The sequence below is a fragment of the Rutidosis leptorrhynchoides genome, chromosome 7 (genome assembly GCF_046630445.1).
Source record: "Rutidosis leptorrhynchoides isolate AG116_Rl617_1_P2 chromosome 7, CSIRO_AGI_Rlap_v1, whole genome shotgun sequence".
Taxonomy (NCBI): domain Eukaryota; kingdom Viridiplantae; phylum Streptophyta; class Magnoliopsida; order Asterales; family Asteraceae; genus Rutidosis; species Rutidosis leptorrhynchoides.
In genome coordinates, this window is record NC_092339.1 from 141,060,075 (window position 1) to 141,077,963 (window position 17,889).

A 17,889-nucleotide genomic window follows, 5' to 3' on the forward strand; every position below is an offset into this window, starting at 1 on the left:
TGGACATGGAGGTCAGAACCTGACCCCCTTATATGTCGCGCCGCGACATGAAAGGGCCGCGCCGCGGCAAAGGCCGGGTGCTGGTGCCTGGCCAGTCCCAAATGTTCAAGTCTCAATCCAAAACCTTTTTGTGCATAAAACACAAACCGCTAACACTTAGGACTCGCACCTTATATCGTTGGAAAGCTCTTTTGACGTAGAATGCAACTAAACACAATTCATCAATCAAAACCTCATTTGTAACAACCGAGTTTTCAAACCAAGTGATCATTCAATGCACACATTAATGCTTCAAACTCACCAATGCACATTTAATGATTTAGGCATTCAATGCATACATATGACATGCCATTTTGTAGGTAATTGAGCATACAATACAACTAACAACTTACTAACAACAAATCATGGCAATCAATGCATCAAATAATCATTTCAAGTTCATTAAACCCTAGCTCAATTCCACCAAAAATCACTAATCAAGTTTATGGAGTTTTCTCAAGCAACCTACACATCAATTTGAAGCTAGTGATACTAGGAACACAATTAAAACATGAACTTTTAACATCTAACAACATATGATCATCCAAAATTCAAGAACAACACACCAAAATTCAAGTTCATGCTAGTTACACTAAAACAACGAGATCGAGCATATAAATTACACACACAACATCACAATGAGCCATAGACACTAACTAACACCATTTCAAGTCAAAAACACGAATTTAGAGAAATCTAGAGTTTTAGAAATGTTACCCAAACGAGATGAAGTTGGTACCAAAATGAAGAGGATGAAGAGAGGATCACGAAAATGTAATTTGTTTTGAAGTTTGCTTCCAATCCCGAATTTAGATGATGATTTTATGAAGTTGGGTTTTGTGTGTGTGTTCTTGCTAGAGAGAAAGAGAGAGAGAGGGAGATGGTTGAATGGTGGTGATTGGGGTGGACTAGTTGACCTAGTCAACTAGTTTGCCCCGTGTCAATTTTAGTCCCTCGAGTTTAGAAGCGGGTGCGGGATTTAACCGATCGAATATTTTAAATTACACGAGAGTACGGGAGACGTTATCTTCCAACAACGAGAATATTTAAAATGTTACATAACAAAGGATACGAATCTAGATACGAAGGGTATTATTTAAAAAGAAAAAGACGGGCGTTAAAATAATTTAACGGAAAAATGCGGGATGTTACATCCCAGCCGCCTTGCGTTTATTGCCTGACTCCGCCGGCGATTCCTCCACATGTTCGCTAGCAGCTGCCTGCTCTAGCTGTTTGTCCACATCCTGCTTGCGGAAAGAGATCCCAGCAATCTCCTCCGCGGTAAGCACCTTCTTCATCCTCATCTCTGCAAACAATAAACGCTTGCGTTAGAAAATATACAAAAATTTATGTAAATACGCGTTTATGCTATTCCTACCCTTTCCATCGGGTCCAACTATGGCCGGCCGCACATCCTCCCAAGGCCAATACGCGGAGATCTTCCCCAACCGCAGCATAACATTACCATACGAACGGTGCACCAGTTGTGCGTTGACGCACTGCTTCAACAACCTTTTCTCCTCGTCATCCAACGCTGGCATCTTGTTCACATCTTTTTCTACCTTCTCGCACCAAATGAGCGTCTGCGGGAAGCCAGTGCCTACTACGGTCTGGTCGACGAAGAAAAAAGTTTCTTTCCAACTTCCCGCATTCGATTTCGGGGTTTTTGTGAAATTTTGGCGTGCGAAGAAGGTGAACCAAGATTTATGGTGGTTGGCTAAGCGGAATTGGTGGCAAAAAACCTTCACCAATGGTACTGTGTCGAGTGCAACACACCACATCTCGAATAGAATGATTTTGCCTATAGCATACGGGTGCAATTGCCCTAGCCCTACTTTGAAATGATCTAGTACGCCTAAAAAGAAGTCGGTGGGTGGAACCCTAAAATTACCATGCTTAAAAGCATGTTCGTAGATCGCCACCTTATTCTCTGGTGGCTGATGGGCTCGCTGGCTAGGCAGTGGTGGTACCGGATTGTAACCAGCAAGAGGGGGGTATTGCTTAACTAAGTGGTCGATGTTTTTCTGGCCTATGTTGGACTCTACATTCTCTACGAAAGTTTCATTAGCTTTGGTCATTTTTAGATGAATGGAGAACGACTGACCTTTAAATGACGATCGGAATATGACAGAGTTGATCGGAATTGATAGGATTTGAAGGCGAGAGCGTATTTGGGAAGCTTGACACCGGAAAAGTGAAAATGTGTGTGATTTGGGGCTATTTATAGGCAAGATTGGGGGAGCGTGGGTTGGAATGGTGTTATCGTGGCCATACACGTGTAATGCAATCGACGGGTAGAATTTGCTGATCGCGCGTGGTGTCAGTTAAGAATGATTACAAACACGCGCGTGGTTCGCACGCGCCTGCGGCATTGTTACTTTATGTCTTGTCAGCCGAATGGGCTTCTGCGATTGTGACAGGCATCGAGGCGCACGCGAGGACATTAAATGCTCGTCGTCCTTTTGTTTTCTCTTTTTCGCTTAATAGTTTGATATCATATGACTTGCGTCATATAACATCAAACTGGGGGGACTTAATGATACCGCAGCCCGCATGCGCATGTAACATACACACGGGCATGCGCTATGGTGCGCATGCGGGGTGCTCTCATGCGGCATGCGGCATGCGGATCCGTATCTGGTCCTTTACGGCGGTTGAGCAAATATCTTTTCCATAATTATATCCGTGATTCGGGGGAGATGGTTATGGAAACGATTATCACTATCCTATGACGGTTCTAGAATTAGGGTTTGCCTATAAATACAAACCCTAATCGTCGTTAGCACCATACCACGTTGCGTAGCCATCTTCTACCACACATCCTACGTAACTTACATCCTCTATCATCTTCTAAAGGTTAACAGGTGAGTTCTTTATTAACTGGTACCTACAACCTTGCTTGGGGCCTTCTGATCGACGGACGTCATCGAAGGTGGACTTAATCACTTGGCCACCCCGCCGACATCATCATGTCGGCCAGGGTTATTCACGGTAGCCGGACCGGAGAGCCACGTTCTAAGATCCTTAAACCCCTCCTTTACGTTGAGCAAGCATGTTAAGACTCCTCGGTTAAAACATGCATGATCAATATCTATAGTTTTTCATGGATCAAAAATTTTATATTCTAATGGGAGTTCTTAATTGCCAATATTTTATTTGTACAATTGTGTTGTATATGTTATTGCCATCCTTTTATTTGTATAATTGTTTGACTACGACCCTTATTTTGCAATGTACTACATTTACTTTTTTTCTGTCCTCCTAATCAAATATTTCACGTTCTGCTACTAAATAGGGTCAGCATCCGAACACGTCAGTAACTAGTAACTACAAATGTAATGAAGAAATATGCCTTAAGAGTAAATTTGTCTAAATTCAATAAGGCAAATCAATTTAACAACACAAATGATTAAATCAACAAGCTACCACACAAGCTATCTAAAGCCAACATAAGAGGAAACAAGTAGCACAACAAGGAATGTATACTTTCAAAGTACATAACATCTTTTGGGTAAAGGGTAGTACATAACATCTTATTGGATTCTAATTCTTTAATTTTTTTTTTTTTTTTTGGAGTAAGAAGTTAATAAACTGACATTGATGGATAATCTATGAGCCCAACAAGAGTTTGAACTCGTGACAATTAGCTCCAACTTCATTAAGTGCTGATAAAACTTTTGGCACAATCTTGGCTAACATAATCTTCAAACCAACAGACTTTTCGATGCTTGTTTCACATAGTGAGGCATCAATTCGAGTTAGGTTCGTTAAAATCCCTACCAGTGGCGGGTGGACATCCGCCCCATCTCGTTTAAAAAGAATTACTCTAAAAATATTTATTTTACTAAAAATAAAGTTTTTATTAGTGTTTACCCGTTGGTAAAAAAATTATTAATTTTTTGTAGCCGCCCCAACAAACAATGATTGACAAAAGACAACAATTTTATGCAGGAGAGAAAACGGAAAACAATCATTACATAACTTAAATACTTATTGACCATCCAAACAGAAAGGAATCAAAGAGCTGAATCTCATTTCATTCCATTTTCAAAAAACTGAATATGAAACATAATCTAATTCCTTAGAAATCAATTTTTTCTTTTATAATTCAATTCCTTTAAAATTCCTTTCCATTTCATTCAAAAACATTTCATCAATCAAACGGGCAATAGATGAATAACATGAGTTTCAACGTCGAAATGTTTTGGTTTTAACTACTTAAAATGAAAATGAAAATGAATAAACAAACTCAGATCGTGTTATGTCAAACGTCAACAAAGAGTGATTTTTTGTTTCTTTCTACGATTATTACCAATTAGTTTTATACCACAATACCCGGTTCATGTATCCAACATGTATTATAACAGGATATGAGCACACAAAACTCATGGAGCTTACAATTTCGGTTCAAAATGTATGTGTGGTTATTAATTGTCACTTTGTCCCTTAATTACACATTTCTTAGTTACATTTCTTTGAGATGAAGAACTTTTTTATGTTCGCTCTAATTCTTCTTCTTCCTCCTTTTTCTTGTATTGCTATAGGTATGATGTTTAACAACTTTCCTCTTTGAATCTTTATGGTGTAATAGACGAGGACATAAAGTTCTCATTCTACTTTAGATATAATATTTAGAATTTTTTTTTTTTTTTTTTTTAACATACATTAGTCTCTCTTAACCCTTTTTTTATTGATGTGGACAGTTATTGCAACTTGCACATGTTGCCTAGGGGTGTAAACGAGCCGAGCTCGAGCTCGCTAGGCTCGAGCTCGGCTCGTTTGAATTTTCTGGAGCTCGAGCTCGAGCTCCGCTCGGTTCGAGCCTAATATATTAAGCTCGAGCTCGACTCGTTAATTACATAATTTTTTATTTTATTTTTTTCTAATTTTATTAAAAAATTTCTCGATGATTTTTGTAATTTTTATCCACATATAATAAGATTTACTATTATTCTTTTACCTATTACTCATATAATATTAACTTTTATATAATTATATATAACTTTCTATAAAAATATAATATTTTGTGTATATAAATGAAAAGCTCGTTTAAGCTCGTGAGCTTGTTCGAGCTCGAGATATCAAGCTCGAGCTCGGGCTCGTTTACTAAACGAACTTCAAATTGAGTTCAAGCTCGGGCTCGAGCTCGTTTAGGCTCGGCTCGAATCGAGCTTTTAACGAATCGAGCTCGAGTAGCTCGCGAGTAGCTCGACTCATTACAGCCCTAATGTTGCCGTTAATTATTTTCGTTAAATAACTATCAATGTAACTTTTTCTTAAACTTTAACTTTATTTTAATATATTTATCTAACTTATTTTTAAAATTATTTTAAAATAATATAAATAAAATCAGTTATTTTATATGATAATTTGTTTACAATTAAAATAAAAGAATCAATATATATTAAAAGTAATTATTAATTATTTTAGAGTTTGAGAGCAATTACAATGATGGTCCTTGATGTATTTAACGAGCCTTAGTTAGAGGGACTCCTCACGTAATATTTTCGAACCACAAGGAATGTCCACATCAAGAAAAAGTTTAGCTATTAATAGTAACGAGGTACAAATTACGGACTATCAATGTAATTATTTTACAATATTAATTTACACATCATATATGTGTGCGATATACATTCACATAAATACGTCGTCAATAACAAAGATTAGGTGCAACGTAATGCAGCTTTTTGAAAGTTTTATTTACATATAAAACATTCGACTTTTGTCAAATGATCCTTCTTGTTTAGCTTAACAAAAGACAACTTTACATGTTACAATATCCTTTTTTGTGTAGATAACAAAAGCGGGTTCAAAGATATCATACATAAAGCGGGAAATTGTTTGGAGACTCAAAAATGTGGATCAACGGCTTATTGTTGTGACAATTCCGATAAATGTTATATGTGTTTTAAAACACTTGATGAATGTAAAAAGATATGCTCCTCACTACCATTAACTAGATTTTAAAAATACACAATATAATTAAGTAATTTGGTTTTGTTTGATGAGATAAATCAATGTATGTAGATACCATTGTGACAAACCTTACTAAATTATTACTTAAACATAAAAAATTATATATAAGTTACATACATCTAACGTCTACACAAAAAAGGCTCCGATTTGTCGTAGAATGGGTTAAAAAAAACTCTAGTTGTGTATTTATATTTTGCAACATGAATGTAACTAAGTTTCTTCTCAAATTACATGAATGCACAATTATAGGTGCACAAACCGGATAAAAAACCGGATCCAGAAAAAAAATGGATTTTTTCCTATTTTCCGGATCCGGTTTTCGGCGTTGGTTCTCGACCGGCTTTTTTGCGGTTCTCGAACCAGCTTTTTTCGGACAAGGATTCGATTTTGCCGGTTATATTTTTACCGGTTCGATTTTTTAACGTTTGAACAATGATAATATAATCAATATAATCAATATATGAAATTTGCATGCAGTAATTATATAAAGGAATAAGGTTTTTTTTACCGTTCAAATTACTCTTCTCGAGAGAGTGAGTAATTACTACTCAGACGTACATGACTTGATAGTTTTTCCTATAATTGTTTCCGACCTTTTCCCTAGCACCCAAAAATATGTTATTGTTGAGGTTTGAACATGAGACTTAACGATATGAGAAACACGACCACTTGATAGTTGATACAACTGTAAAAACAAGTTGTACGTTATCATTGTTGCTACTTTATGGCACTTATGGAGATTCCGAAATGCAACCTTGTTTGCTTCCGACTCTTTGAAGAAGAACGCTTTGTTTGACTCTATCCGTATTGTAACGTTTCGATGGATTTGTAGTAGAAGCTCATGCAACTTCAGTCTTTGTTTGTATTTTCTGACAGTGTAAGTTTGGTTGTTTAAGCCCTTCTAGTGTCTTGCTTGTTTGTTAGGAGGGTTTTTGATATTTGTTAATTTTTGCCGTTAAAATAAAAACTGTACGTCTTTTTAAAATTATCTTTGATCTTTGATTCTTTGATAAAACAAATCTAAAAAAGGGGTTAATACAAATACCAATTTTTTTACATTTTAATGCACCCTTTATTATAAGGGGATACACATAATTCTTGGATGCATCAAAGTTATAAAACCGTTGTATCCGAACACACATCAGTAACAACAAATGTCAAGAAGAAAGGTACTTTAAGAGTAAATATGTCGAAATCTCATAAACCAATTCAATGTAGCAACACAAATGATTAAATCAACAAGCTACCACAAACACTGTCCAAAACCAACACGAGGAAACAAGTAGCACAAAAACACGCTCCAATTTCATTGCCGTTAGCTTTGAGAAATTAGGATACTGAATATATGGTATAAACCAACAAAAGAGCCACAAAAATGACATGTACAATATTCCTTTCAAAGTACATAGCATCTCATTGGATTCCACTTTTTTGGATTAAGGAATTAATAAACTGACCTTGATGGAGATTCAACTACGAGGCCTGCAAATGCATGAACTCGTGACAATTAGCTCCAACTTCATTAAGTGCTGATAAAAGCTTTGGCACAATCTTGGCTAACATTAGCTTGAAACCAACAGAATTTGCATTTGCAATGCTTGTTTCACATATTGAGGCATCTTCTGAAAGCGATCCAATTAAGTAACATTTCATGTAAGCGTCACAAGCTTTGAGAATGTAATAACCGCGCTCTCTAAAGTGTTCTTTGACAAGATCTTCAAAATCCTACAAAAGTGATTCAAATGACAAACTTATTAGACTATTATATTACTTTTAGTTCAATGCAAAATAAGAACAAATACTAGCATATAATCCTAGAGCAAGCATGTATCAAAAGCCAAAATGGAAATGAATTTTCACTGAATATGGCAAAAGATCACCCAACATGTGCAGTTGCAATAATTAGCTTAAAGATGAAAGTAAACATTCATAGTTCGAAATTGTTGTGTGGAGTGTTGACTTGTTGGATTTAAGGCTTTTGTAATGTTTCTTATGTTAAGCATATAGGGTAAAAATCGCTACAATGTATAGTTTTGCTCCTTGTAATTATGAACTTATTGGGGGTGGGTACATGCCCCCACCTTATTTTTGTTGTAAGCAAGTTTAAAAAAATCGCTGAAAATTGCTAGATAGGGACTAATAGGTCGAGACCTTGTAATGACTACTAACCGGCCAAGTCGGCGACTAATCGGATTGGATTTTTTTTGCATATCAAATTTATATGTCTAGAAACATAAACGTAAACATAATTCTATAATGACAAACATAATCGTTCAATTGTTCAAATACTTCCAAGTTTAAATAACTTTGACGTTTATTGACTTTGACTGACTTTGACCGATAACCCAGCCTTTGACCAAATAATCCCAACTTTGACCCATTGACCGACGTTGACACCGCTGACTGTTTTTTAAGTTGGATTAATCCAGCCTTTAAATATGTGATATCTGTAATTGAAGTAGAAGTTATTCCGCCAACTTGCAAGAATAAATTATACTTCCATTTACAGAAATCACACATTAAAAATAAACATAATTAAACATTAAAATGGATGATAAAAGATAAAACTGCAAAAGTAATAGATGTGTTACCTTGGGTGGCCTTCTCATAAGATACATCATTGTTTTGCAACTAAGTAAGAACGTATTCTCATTATACGACAATGAGTTCTTCTCTCCTTCAGCTGTACCAAGTTGTTTGTCGTAACCGGCTTCATTAAAATACGGTTTTGAATTAAGTACGAGACCCTGTAGGGAAACCAACACTTGAAGTATACTTGAAGATGAAGGATCCCAAACTTCATTACCCCTTCCTGTCCAAGTATTCAATAAACTCAGGCAAACTTTTCCTTCTTCGTATAAATTTGGATTTATTCGCCACCCTCCAGAATGATAATACGCAGACTGCATCATTGACAGAATCAATTACGAGCTATATGATGTAATTTCAAGAGTTAATCGTTAGTGGAGGAGAGAATAAAGGTCAAAACTAGACATTCAAATTACAACAAGAAAGATCAAAGCAGGTCAAAAAGGGTATTTAATAATATAGGTTGAAACAGGTAGGGTCGGGATAATGCGTTGAACAATTTATGTCAGTGTTGCAGAACTCAAAATTACTCAATGAGTACTCGGTCAAACGCGGTCAAACTTGGTCAAAACTGGTCAAACTCGGCCAAAACTCAGAATTCCTCGCAAAATCGGTCAAACTCAGCCAAACTTGGGATTACTCGGAAAATCGCTCAAAACTCGGTCAAAATCAGTCAAAGTCAAAGTTGGTCAACATCACTCCCTGAGTTGCCGTGTACACTCCCTAAAAAGTCCCGACCGAGTACTACCGAAGTAGCAATTTTTGCAGCCTTGCTTTATGTATTGAATTTAGAATTATATAAGAGAAGTCTTAATAATAACATCCCATTTATGATTTAAGACAAGGTTGGAAAACTCGTAACTCGAGGAGAACTCGGCAGGAAGATTTTGAGGAGTTCTCGGCAACTAGGGGGAGAACTCGGATATTGACTAACGTTGACTTTTTATTATAAATATATATTTTCTAATATATATGTATAAATATAAAGTTTCTTTATGTTATTTTAGTTTTGCTAAACTTTAGGGACTACTATTGTCATTTCATAAAAGTAAGAAAATAAGGTGAAGTAAAATAACGTACAGCTGTTTAATACATTAAATTAAATTAAATTATTAAATTATAATGTCAAAATATAAATACGGAGTACAGTAAAAGATTTACGGCATCATAATATACATTATGATTATACTCCATACCTTTTCTCTCTCTCATTGTTATCCTCTCTAGCTTAAAACCCTAATACGCACAATTTTAAAAAATCACAGCAGCCACATCTATCTCCTCCGGCCACCGGATTTTGACCGGTTTCACCTTTTTTCTTTCCTCTCTCATCTTATTTTTTCTTATTGTGTTGTTTCCGGCTATATCTGAGTACTTGACCGCCGTTAACGGCCGTTGACCAGTGGTTGACCGAGTTATTAGCCGAGTTGACCATCGAGAACTCATAGAGCTCCTGAAAACGATCACTCGGCGAGAAATCGGCGAGTTTAACCGAGTTTTGCTACCTTGATTTAAGAAATTATACAAAGAATAACGTAATCGCCTTCAATACTAAAGAGGTGAGAATTGCCGTTAAGTTTTCAAGCCGCGGTTACAAACTACTATTGAAAATAAAAAAAAATAATAAAAAAGATGATTAAAAAAAAAAAAAAATTGTTTCATTTAGATTCCCACAAATGTCCGGAATTACTCATTCTTGCCAGTATAACTATATCTTTTAGCATTTTCGAATGAAACTTTGATTAGTTTGCAAACAAAAGAATATTACTAAAACATAACAACTTCCTTACTGGTGGAACATCAGGGTATTCGGGAGGAAGATGGAAGTCAAAGAAGAAAAGACCATCTTGATAAGGTGTTCCATACGCTCCAACTATCACAGCTCTTAATAAATCCATTCTATTTTCATATACTCTAACATAAATTTCATCTGCATACAACAAACCCAAAACATTTACTACATGGAATCAATCACACAAATATCAGCAATGGAAATTAAAGAATACACTCACAACATACCTGGCAAGTTCTTTTTAAGCGAATTCCAATCTTGTTGGACTTTCTTAAGCCATCTTCTTCCAGCGTTATTCTGAAAATACACCCAATGAATTATAACATAAACAAGCGATAAATCAAGCTAATTTTAATATAAAGGTACAGCCTTTTAGAACATCCAGCATGTAGATTTGGTATACAATTTATGTCTAAAGAATCAAACTGGGAAAACTATAATGTTCGGAAAAAAGGGGAGCAGGTCAAAGTCAAACTGTCACGAAGTCACTCAAAGTGCATTTTCATACAAACAACTTCATAACAATTTAGTATTTTTAGTTATATCCAAGGCTTTAATTAAAATCATTTATAACAAAAAAGGGCCAAAACAGACTAAAGGGATTTGCTTATAACCCTGGCAACAATTCTACCTCCCTTATAGATTCATAAGTAAACGTTGAACTCAATTTCCAAGCAAAATAAGTGTCTTTAAAAACGTACCTGGCTATTGGCACTAATATAGTGATGGTCAACGGGATCTTTAACGATATCAAATCCTTTAAATCGCAAATTATCAACCTCAGATCTTGGTGAGTCACTTATCTGACTAGAATTGGCATTAAAATGCTCATTCGGTGCATTCAATACATGTGATTCCTCAACAACACTTGGTGAATCGTGAGACACATCACTAGATACATTATTTTCTGACAAAACTTCATTATCCACTATTGAGTTAACGCTTGAATGATCTGTAATTCTATGACCCATAGAGATAATTCCACTGGCCAATCTTGTCATAAATCCAAAGGCAATTCCGGGTATAGAAAGTGCAACATTTGTTTGCATATTTTCAGTTGTATGATCATCACCATCAATGTTGATGTCAGACCCATTTTGTATCCCTAGATCCTGAAGAAAAATATTATACAATTAGACATAACTGGAGGTGCTCAATGACAAAAGTCAGCTATATATGAGCTTAAAAGGTGCACAGGGTGACAACTGATATCAAAGGCATTAAAGTCATTTCAATGATAACTAACCTCTAGTGTCTTCTGAAGGTTTTCCTTTTCAGTATCCTCAACAGTTTCCCAACTAGCTGCATCATCACTTGCATCACTTCCACCATCAACTGAATCATCATCGCGACCAACTACATATATTGCTTGTGGACCCACCTGATGAAACACAAAAAAAATCAAATGAACAAGTCGCTTGGAGAAGAGAATTACTTTATTCATAAAGTACAAAATATTAAAAATTAAGAATCATATTTGTTTATGTTTCTTGAAAATCATATTTGTTCATGTTCTATACTAAGTAACGTAGAAAAACAGATTAGTAATAAACATAAGAAGTGTATACGAAAATATTTAGAAAAATAACATGAGGTGTTATAAAGATAACTTAGCTTTGTTGGTTCTCAAAATTCCTTTTTTTCTGGTTCTATCTTAACTAAGAACTCTAGAATGCATTGTTGTGGTCACACATCATAGTGACATAGCTTGGTTATCTTTTAATAATATTAGTAAAGTAATTAGTAATAGTAACAGTAGTACTTTCGAATGATTGTTCCTCAAGGCACATGTTATCTACTTTCTCAACTATTCTCTTTGTTATGATGTTATCTGTTATCACATCCTAAATTACTTAACATATGATAACAAATGGACTTATAACGTCACGTTTTACCCTTAATCATATGCTCAAAAATGCAATATGAGATTTATCTTATTGTGTTCTTGAAATATGTGTACGAATTAAAATTGCAAATTTGTGAAAGAGCTAGGATAACATACCATTGATACCATGCCATCAGCCCAGGTAACTTCAATATCACCATTTCTTAGCCCCGTAATATTTCCAACCCAAGAAAGGTCTGAAAACTCATTTACTAAATCTCGTTTGACCTCGTTTTCATCAGTCAACTCTGAACCATTCTCACCACCGCTAACTGCACTAGAAACAGATGACAACCGAACAACTACATCCCCATAACAGTAATCATAATCTTGATGTCCTTCAAGCTCATAAACACTCACAATTTCCTCTTTTTCAAACTCCTTAGGATCTTCAGGTCTATCAACAACCTTTAACCACCTCACACAAGCTGTTCGTTCTTTTGCATTAACACTTTTCACAACTCCCACACGACTAATATGATCATCATCGTCATCGACATCATCTGTGACATCACTCGGTTTTTCAACCACATATTGTTCAGCCACAAATTCATGATCTCCAGGATTCTCAACCGGTATCAAAGATATTGAATCGAGTCCACGTTCTATTGTTCCATCCTGCCAAGCTACATCAACTCTTGTTTTTGTATTAATAATTTGAAGGGCTTTTTCAAAATGTTCTTCTTTTCTTCGTGACCTTTTATCTCTTTTAACTACAACTTTACGGACCTTCTTCCGATGTAAAGGCCAATTTTCATGAGCTGGACCTTTTGAACCAGGTAACGAGCCACTGCATGAACTAGGTTCAGTTAAAGGTCCATTCTTCTTGGCGTAGTCATCCTCGTGAACCATTTCTGAATCACTTTCTGATTTCTCCAACGTAAACTTATTATGAGAAACTGTAGATGACGGTTTAGCAGATGGAAGAAGACACCAATCAGCAAGTTGCCAATTCGCATGTGAAAAACAAGCTAATAACTTCAGGTTTTTAGGATTTTGCTCTTCAGACGGGGTTATTGCAGAATCGGGCCCGTAACCCGCAGAAGCTATCCAGTAAACAAACGCAGAACTGGCTGTAACACTTGTTACGGTTCCTTCCATTCGTGAAGCTTTCCATAGCCCAGATAGCCATCTAGAATTCTTAAAAACAGATGAAGACATTGCTTTGACTCTTTGACCAGGGTAATAAGGATAATGTGCATCGTCTAGAGCATTCTTTCCAACTGGTTTTAGCCGAAGTGGGTCAGCTTTTATAACTTTACAAACAGAACCATCATCAAACATGACTGTCACATTATCAAGTACATCATCAATTCGACCCAACCATGGGCCCAAAATTACATAATCACCCACTTGAAAATCCCTCACACGCTTTAAATCTTTAGACGAGACATTAGTTAAAATAGTTCCATCCATAGTTGACAAATCAACAGCTATATTAACATCAACAACAACACCCACTTGCCCTGTTGCATTACAAGCAGCAGCAACATAATCTCCATGCAAAAATCCACGGTCAACAACAGTGACATCATCAACATTTTGGGTCGTTTCCGTTTCATCCATCCAAAGCACTCTAACATGGTCAGCTGCAAGTTGAACGCTCTCATCATCATCATCTTCATCATCATTATCGTTATTTTCAGCGCTATTTCCAGTGACATCTTTGTTATCATCCTCAATGGGACCCGCCACGTCATCATCATCATCATCTTCGTCATCACTAGAGCTATCAGAGTCAGAATCACCTGCAACTTCCGTCACTATCCCTGTCTTCCCATCAGTTTTGCTAATTACAACATCTTGCCTGTAAATATACGTTATTGCCCTTGTACGCGTACCATTTTCCTCTATCTTGGCCATAGAAGATTCGTTTGAATCGTGACCATGGTCTGTAGTATCATGACCATCAGATTCCAGCTTCGGTTCCATCTAAAATTCATAAATCAAAAGAAATAAAATGACTTAAAACCGCCCTATAAACATTCATCAAAAAAGGATTAGCCCTAGACTATAATCAAATCAAATTCAATTTAATTATCACAACAATGGCGAAAAGACCTAAAAAACAAACTAAACTACCTCAAAATCTCTAATGACATACAGCCTTTTCAGATGCCACCACTTAACAATTAAACTGATATAGATACAAATTTGTGTATGTATATACACACACGCTCATATATGCGTATATATGAATCCATATACAAAACCTAAACAATTATATTTACCTTTTGTAAGCTGAGAATCGAATTTGGGGATATCGAAACTTAAATTTGAAAAGATTGACAACAAAAACCTAAATCAACAAGCAACACAGAGTCAGCTCAAGAAAATAAATCGAACTTTAGATCGATAAAATGTAGAATCAGCTGCAAAACATTCATTGTATTTAATGAAAAATAATAAAGTATTAGGTATGATATATGAACAGATGAATCGTACACGCTAATGAAGCAATCTATCTATTTGGATTGAAAGCAACGAATCTATAATTGTTTTTGAAGGATAAAGAATATGTTCAGTACCTGAATGAATAAACCAAGTATTTTATTTTATTTAATTAATATATTTTTGTGTTGTTAATTCAATCGACGTTGATTGCACGATTGTTTGTGACGATGAAGAAGAACGAGTTATGAAAACTTGAAGAAGCTGAATTGCGGTGAGGGTATATTGTGCGTATTGTTTGTATATATTTTGGTATTGGTATTTTGATTTATTTATATATATATTTTTTGTAAATTATAATTATCTGTTTAGGTTTTAATTAATTTTTTCAGTTAGGTTAAAAGTGTCAAAAATATAAATTAACTATTGAAATGACCCGTGAGAATTACGGATTTATTTAAACAAAACAATTTAATGATATGTTTTAGGTAATAAGTGAACATAAATACTAAAGTCATTTAGTTTAATGACCCGTGGAACCACAGATTCCGACTAAGAAACTTGTCATTGTTTTTACAAACATATTGATATACTTTATCTGGTAAGAATAAATGAACTACATTTATTGCCCCATGACCTTCTTCCAATTTTCGTCACAATTACTATTTTTCTTGTGATAAAAGCCTACATTACAATATTTTATTGAGGTATGTATTTCGTATACATATGTAATGTAATTAATTTCGTAAAAAGAACTGATATTTAAATAATAATAATAATGTAATAATAATAAAGTTTGCTCTAAAATTGAGTATTTATAATTTTAATAATAATTATTATTATTAATAAATGCCTCTTTAATTATTTTAAAAAAATTTAAAATACAATTATTATATGAAGGTACAATATGCTTCAAAGTTTGTACATGTGTTTATGATGTGTTTTGTAAAAGATTACACAATTTGTTTTAAAGTTTGTGCATCTGATCATTGGGATCTTTTATCATAAGGTTGTACATAATGCTTTAAATATTGTACATATGCTCATGGAGTTGTTTTACCATAAGGTGGTACACAATGCTTCAAATATTGTACATATGGTCATGAGGGCGTTTTATCTTAATGTTGAACATAATGTTTCATATATTATACAATGAACATGTTAATATTTTTATTAAATATAGTTAATTATTTTAATGACATCATCATGAGGGGTTTATAAATTTTTTCTTTAGTTTTGAATTTCTTTTTTAAGCTTAGATAATCTTTATTTATGACATCATCATTTTAGAGATTTATATGACACTATAGATTAACAGATTGTTAGAATAACTACATAACTATTGCGGAGTATCATATAAGCTACGGCTTATATGTTCTAGCAACTTTACTTTTAGCGAGCTGTTTAGACGGTTTTGGATGTTTTGGTTTGTGGATCCTTCATTTATTGATGAAGGTTTCCTAATTTTAATAGTATATGTATATATATATATATATATATATATATATATATATATATATATATATATATATATATATATATATATATATATATATATATATATATATATATATATATATATAAGCTATGACTTTCGAGTTTTTTTTTTCTTTTTTTTGACATTAGTTTGGGATCAACGAGGTGACTTAACCACCCACGCGTTCATCTCCTGTAGTTGCATAACTCGCCCTCAACTACTGCCCTGAGGAAACCCGGACCAATTCGAGGGCATGGCCGGTAAAAAAAAAAACCATCCCCGCTACTCCCGCACTAAGTGAAAGGCAACTAGGTGGATACTTCAGGTCAGGGATAACATTGACTGCAATGTTGCATCTCAATAGAGTCGAACTCCTGACCTTTCACTAAGAGAGGCAGACCACTACCACCTGAGCTACAACTCAATGTTTCTCGAGTTTTCTTTACTTATGGTATTTAGTAGAAGGTATTTTTGTTATCATAAGGCTCCCAATCCGTTTACCACTCACACCTAGTTGGTGTTATCACTCGTTTCACTTAGGTCATCGTTACGTTCTCAATTTCTTCATCACTCGGTTTGGCTTCTCACATCATTTGCCATGTTGAGTTTGGTTTCATGCTCCCGAGATTTCTTACATCCCATGATATGTTTCGTCCTTAAGATCACGTCTGATTAAAGTACATCTTGTTTACACCACGAGCCATTTTCCGGCTAATAAAAATTTAAGTTTATCTGGAAATAACGATTAGTGGATATTGGTATTGTCGCTGCATAGCAAGCAAAGGATTGGGAATTCAGTGGTGTACTGTTAAGAGGTCGTGCAACATGAAGACATTAGTAGCCAAGATATCTCTTTTCAATCGAGGAACAAAACAATATCATTTCACTCCATTTTTGGTCAACTATCATTTCGTCCATTTTTAGTCAACTAGAGTACTTCATGCTACTGGTCTAAAAGCGACGAGAGGAATTCCTCTAATCCATATGATCAATGTTAATAACATTTCTCGATGCTTCTCTACACGGACCTTTCTTCTGGTTGATTCGAACCTATCAAGCTACTTGCAATAGCAAACGGCCTACTTATAGCCCTTCCCTCAGGACTTCAACGGGTCTTACAAGCTCATAAAAAATGTAAATTTTTCACAAGTAGAGTTGAGTTTTGTTGTTTTAGGTATCTTATTCGACAAGTTTTCGGAGGTTTGAAATTCGGCTTATTGTCCTCGGGAACATGTGTTTCTCTTTTTTTTCAATGTGTATGTGTCTCGTGGGTTGTTAACTAACTTTTTAGTGCTTTTTTAGAGTCTTGGTATGCTTTCATCTTAAGTAGATTGTCACAAGTTCACGCCATCAAGTGTAAGTTGACGTTCAATCTTTTGTTGGGTCTATCGACTTGTGTTGTTCGCATATGTGAGTTTAGTAGCATTCAATTGTTTGTTGGTGTTTGTTTTGTGTTAAGTTCAATGTTGTTAGGGTTAATATTTCAATATGTAATTTCAAAATGATTGGTTTCGTTTTGTCAACTAAACGTGTTAGGATCTAACTCAAATCTATTAAATTTCCCCTAAAATATAATTACAGAGTATCATATAATATAATTAATCATGAAATGTTAAACTTTTATTTTAGGGAAAATGATCCGAAAAGATAATCTATGTTACTTAATTTAACAATCAAGGTAACCCTCAATTTGCCTAAACCCAAAACAGACTTCAATCTTATTTTTGCTCAAGAAAA

General features: G+C 34.9%; 1 protein-coding gene across 2 annotated transcripts; it reads right to left on the bottom strand.

Annotated features, from left to right (window-relative positions):
• Positions 1 to 7,366: 7,366 nt before the first annotated feature.
• On the bottom strand, positions 7,367 to 14,940 carry LOC139856828 (probable ubiquitin-conjugating enzyme E2 23). Of its 2 annotated transcripts, XM_071845536.1 has the most exons (9): positions 14,813 to 14,940; positions 14,516 to 14,583; positions 12,402 to 14,216; positions 11,646 to 11,780; positions 11,101 to 11,511; positions 10,627 to 10,696; positions 10,398 to 10,537; positions 8,610 to 8,921; positions 7,367 to 7,743 (listed from the first exon to the last, which is right to left on the bottom strand). In XM_071845536.1, the coding sequence occupies exons 3-9, from the start codon at positions 14,214 to 14,216 to the stop codon at positions 7,492 to 7,494; spliced, it is 3,135 nt and encodes a 1,044-aa protein (XP_071701637.1). In that variant the 5' UTR covers positions 14,516 to 14,583; positions 14,813 to 14,940; the 3' UTR covers positions 7,367 to 7,491. The 2 variants fall into 2 exon arrangements, with proteins under 2 accessions (XP_071701637.1, XP_071701638.1); XM_071845537.1 differs by lacking the exon at positions 14,516 to 14,583 and having other exon boundaries at positions 14,813 to 14,902.
• Between the last annotated feature and the right edge of the window lie 2,949 nt (positions 14,941 to 17,889).

What these genes read in the sequence shown, in the direction of transcription:
- LOC139856828 (XM_071845536.1), bottom strand. Translation starts at nt 14,216, where the DNA reads ATGGAACCGAAGCTGGAATCTGATGGTCATGATACTACAGACCATGGT. An exon ending in GCTTAAAAAGAACTTGCCAG is followed by an intron (nt 10,538 to 10,626) that starts GTATGTTGTGAG and finishes TGTTGTATGCAG; the next exon opens with ATGAAATTTATGTTAGAGTA. An exon ending in TTATGAGAAGGCCACCCAAG is followed by an intron (nt 7,744 to 8,609) that starts GTAACACATCTA and finishes TCACTTTTGTAG; the next exon opens with GATTTTGAAGATCTTGTCAA.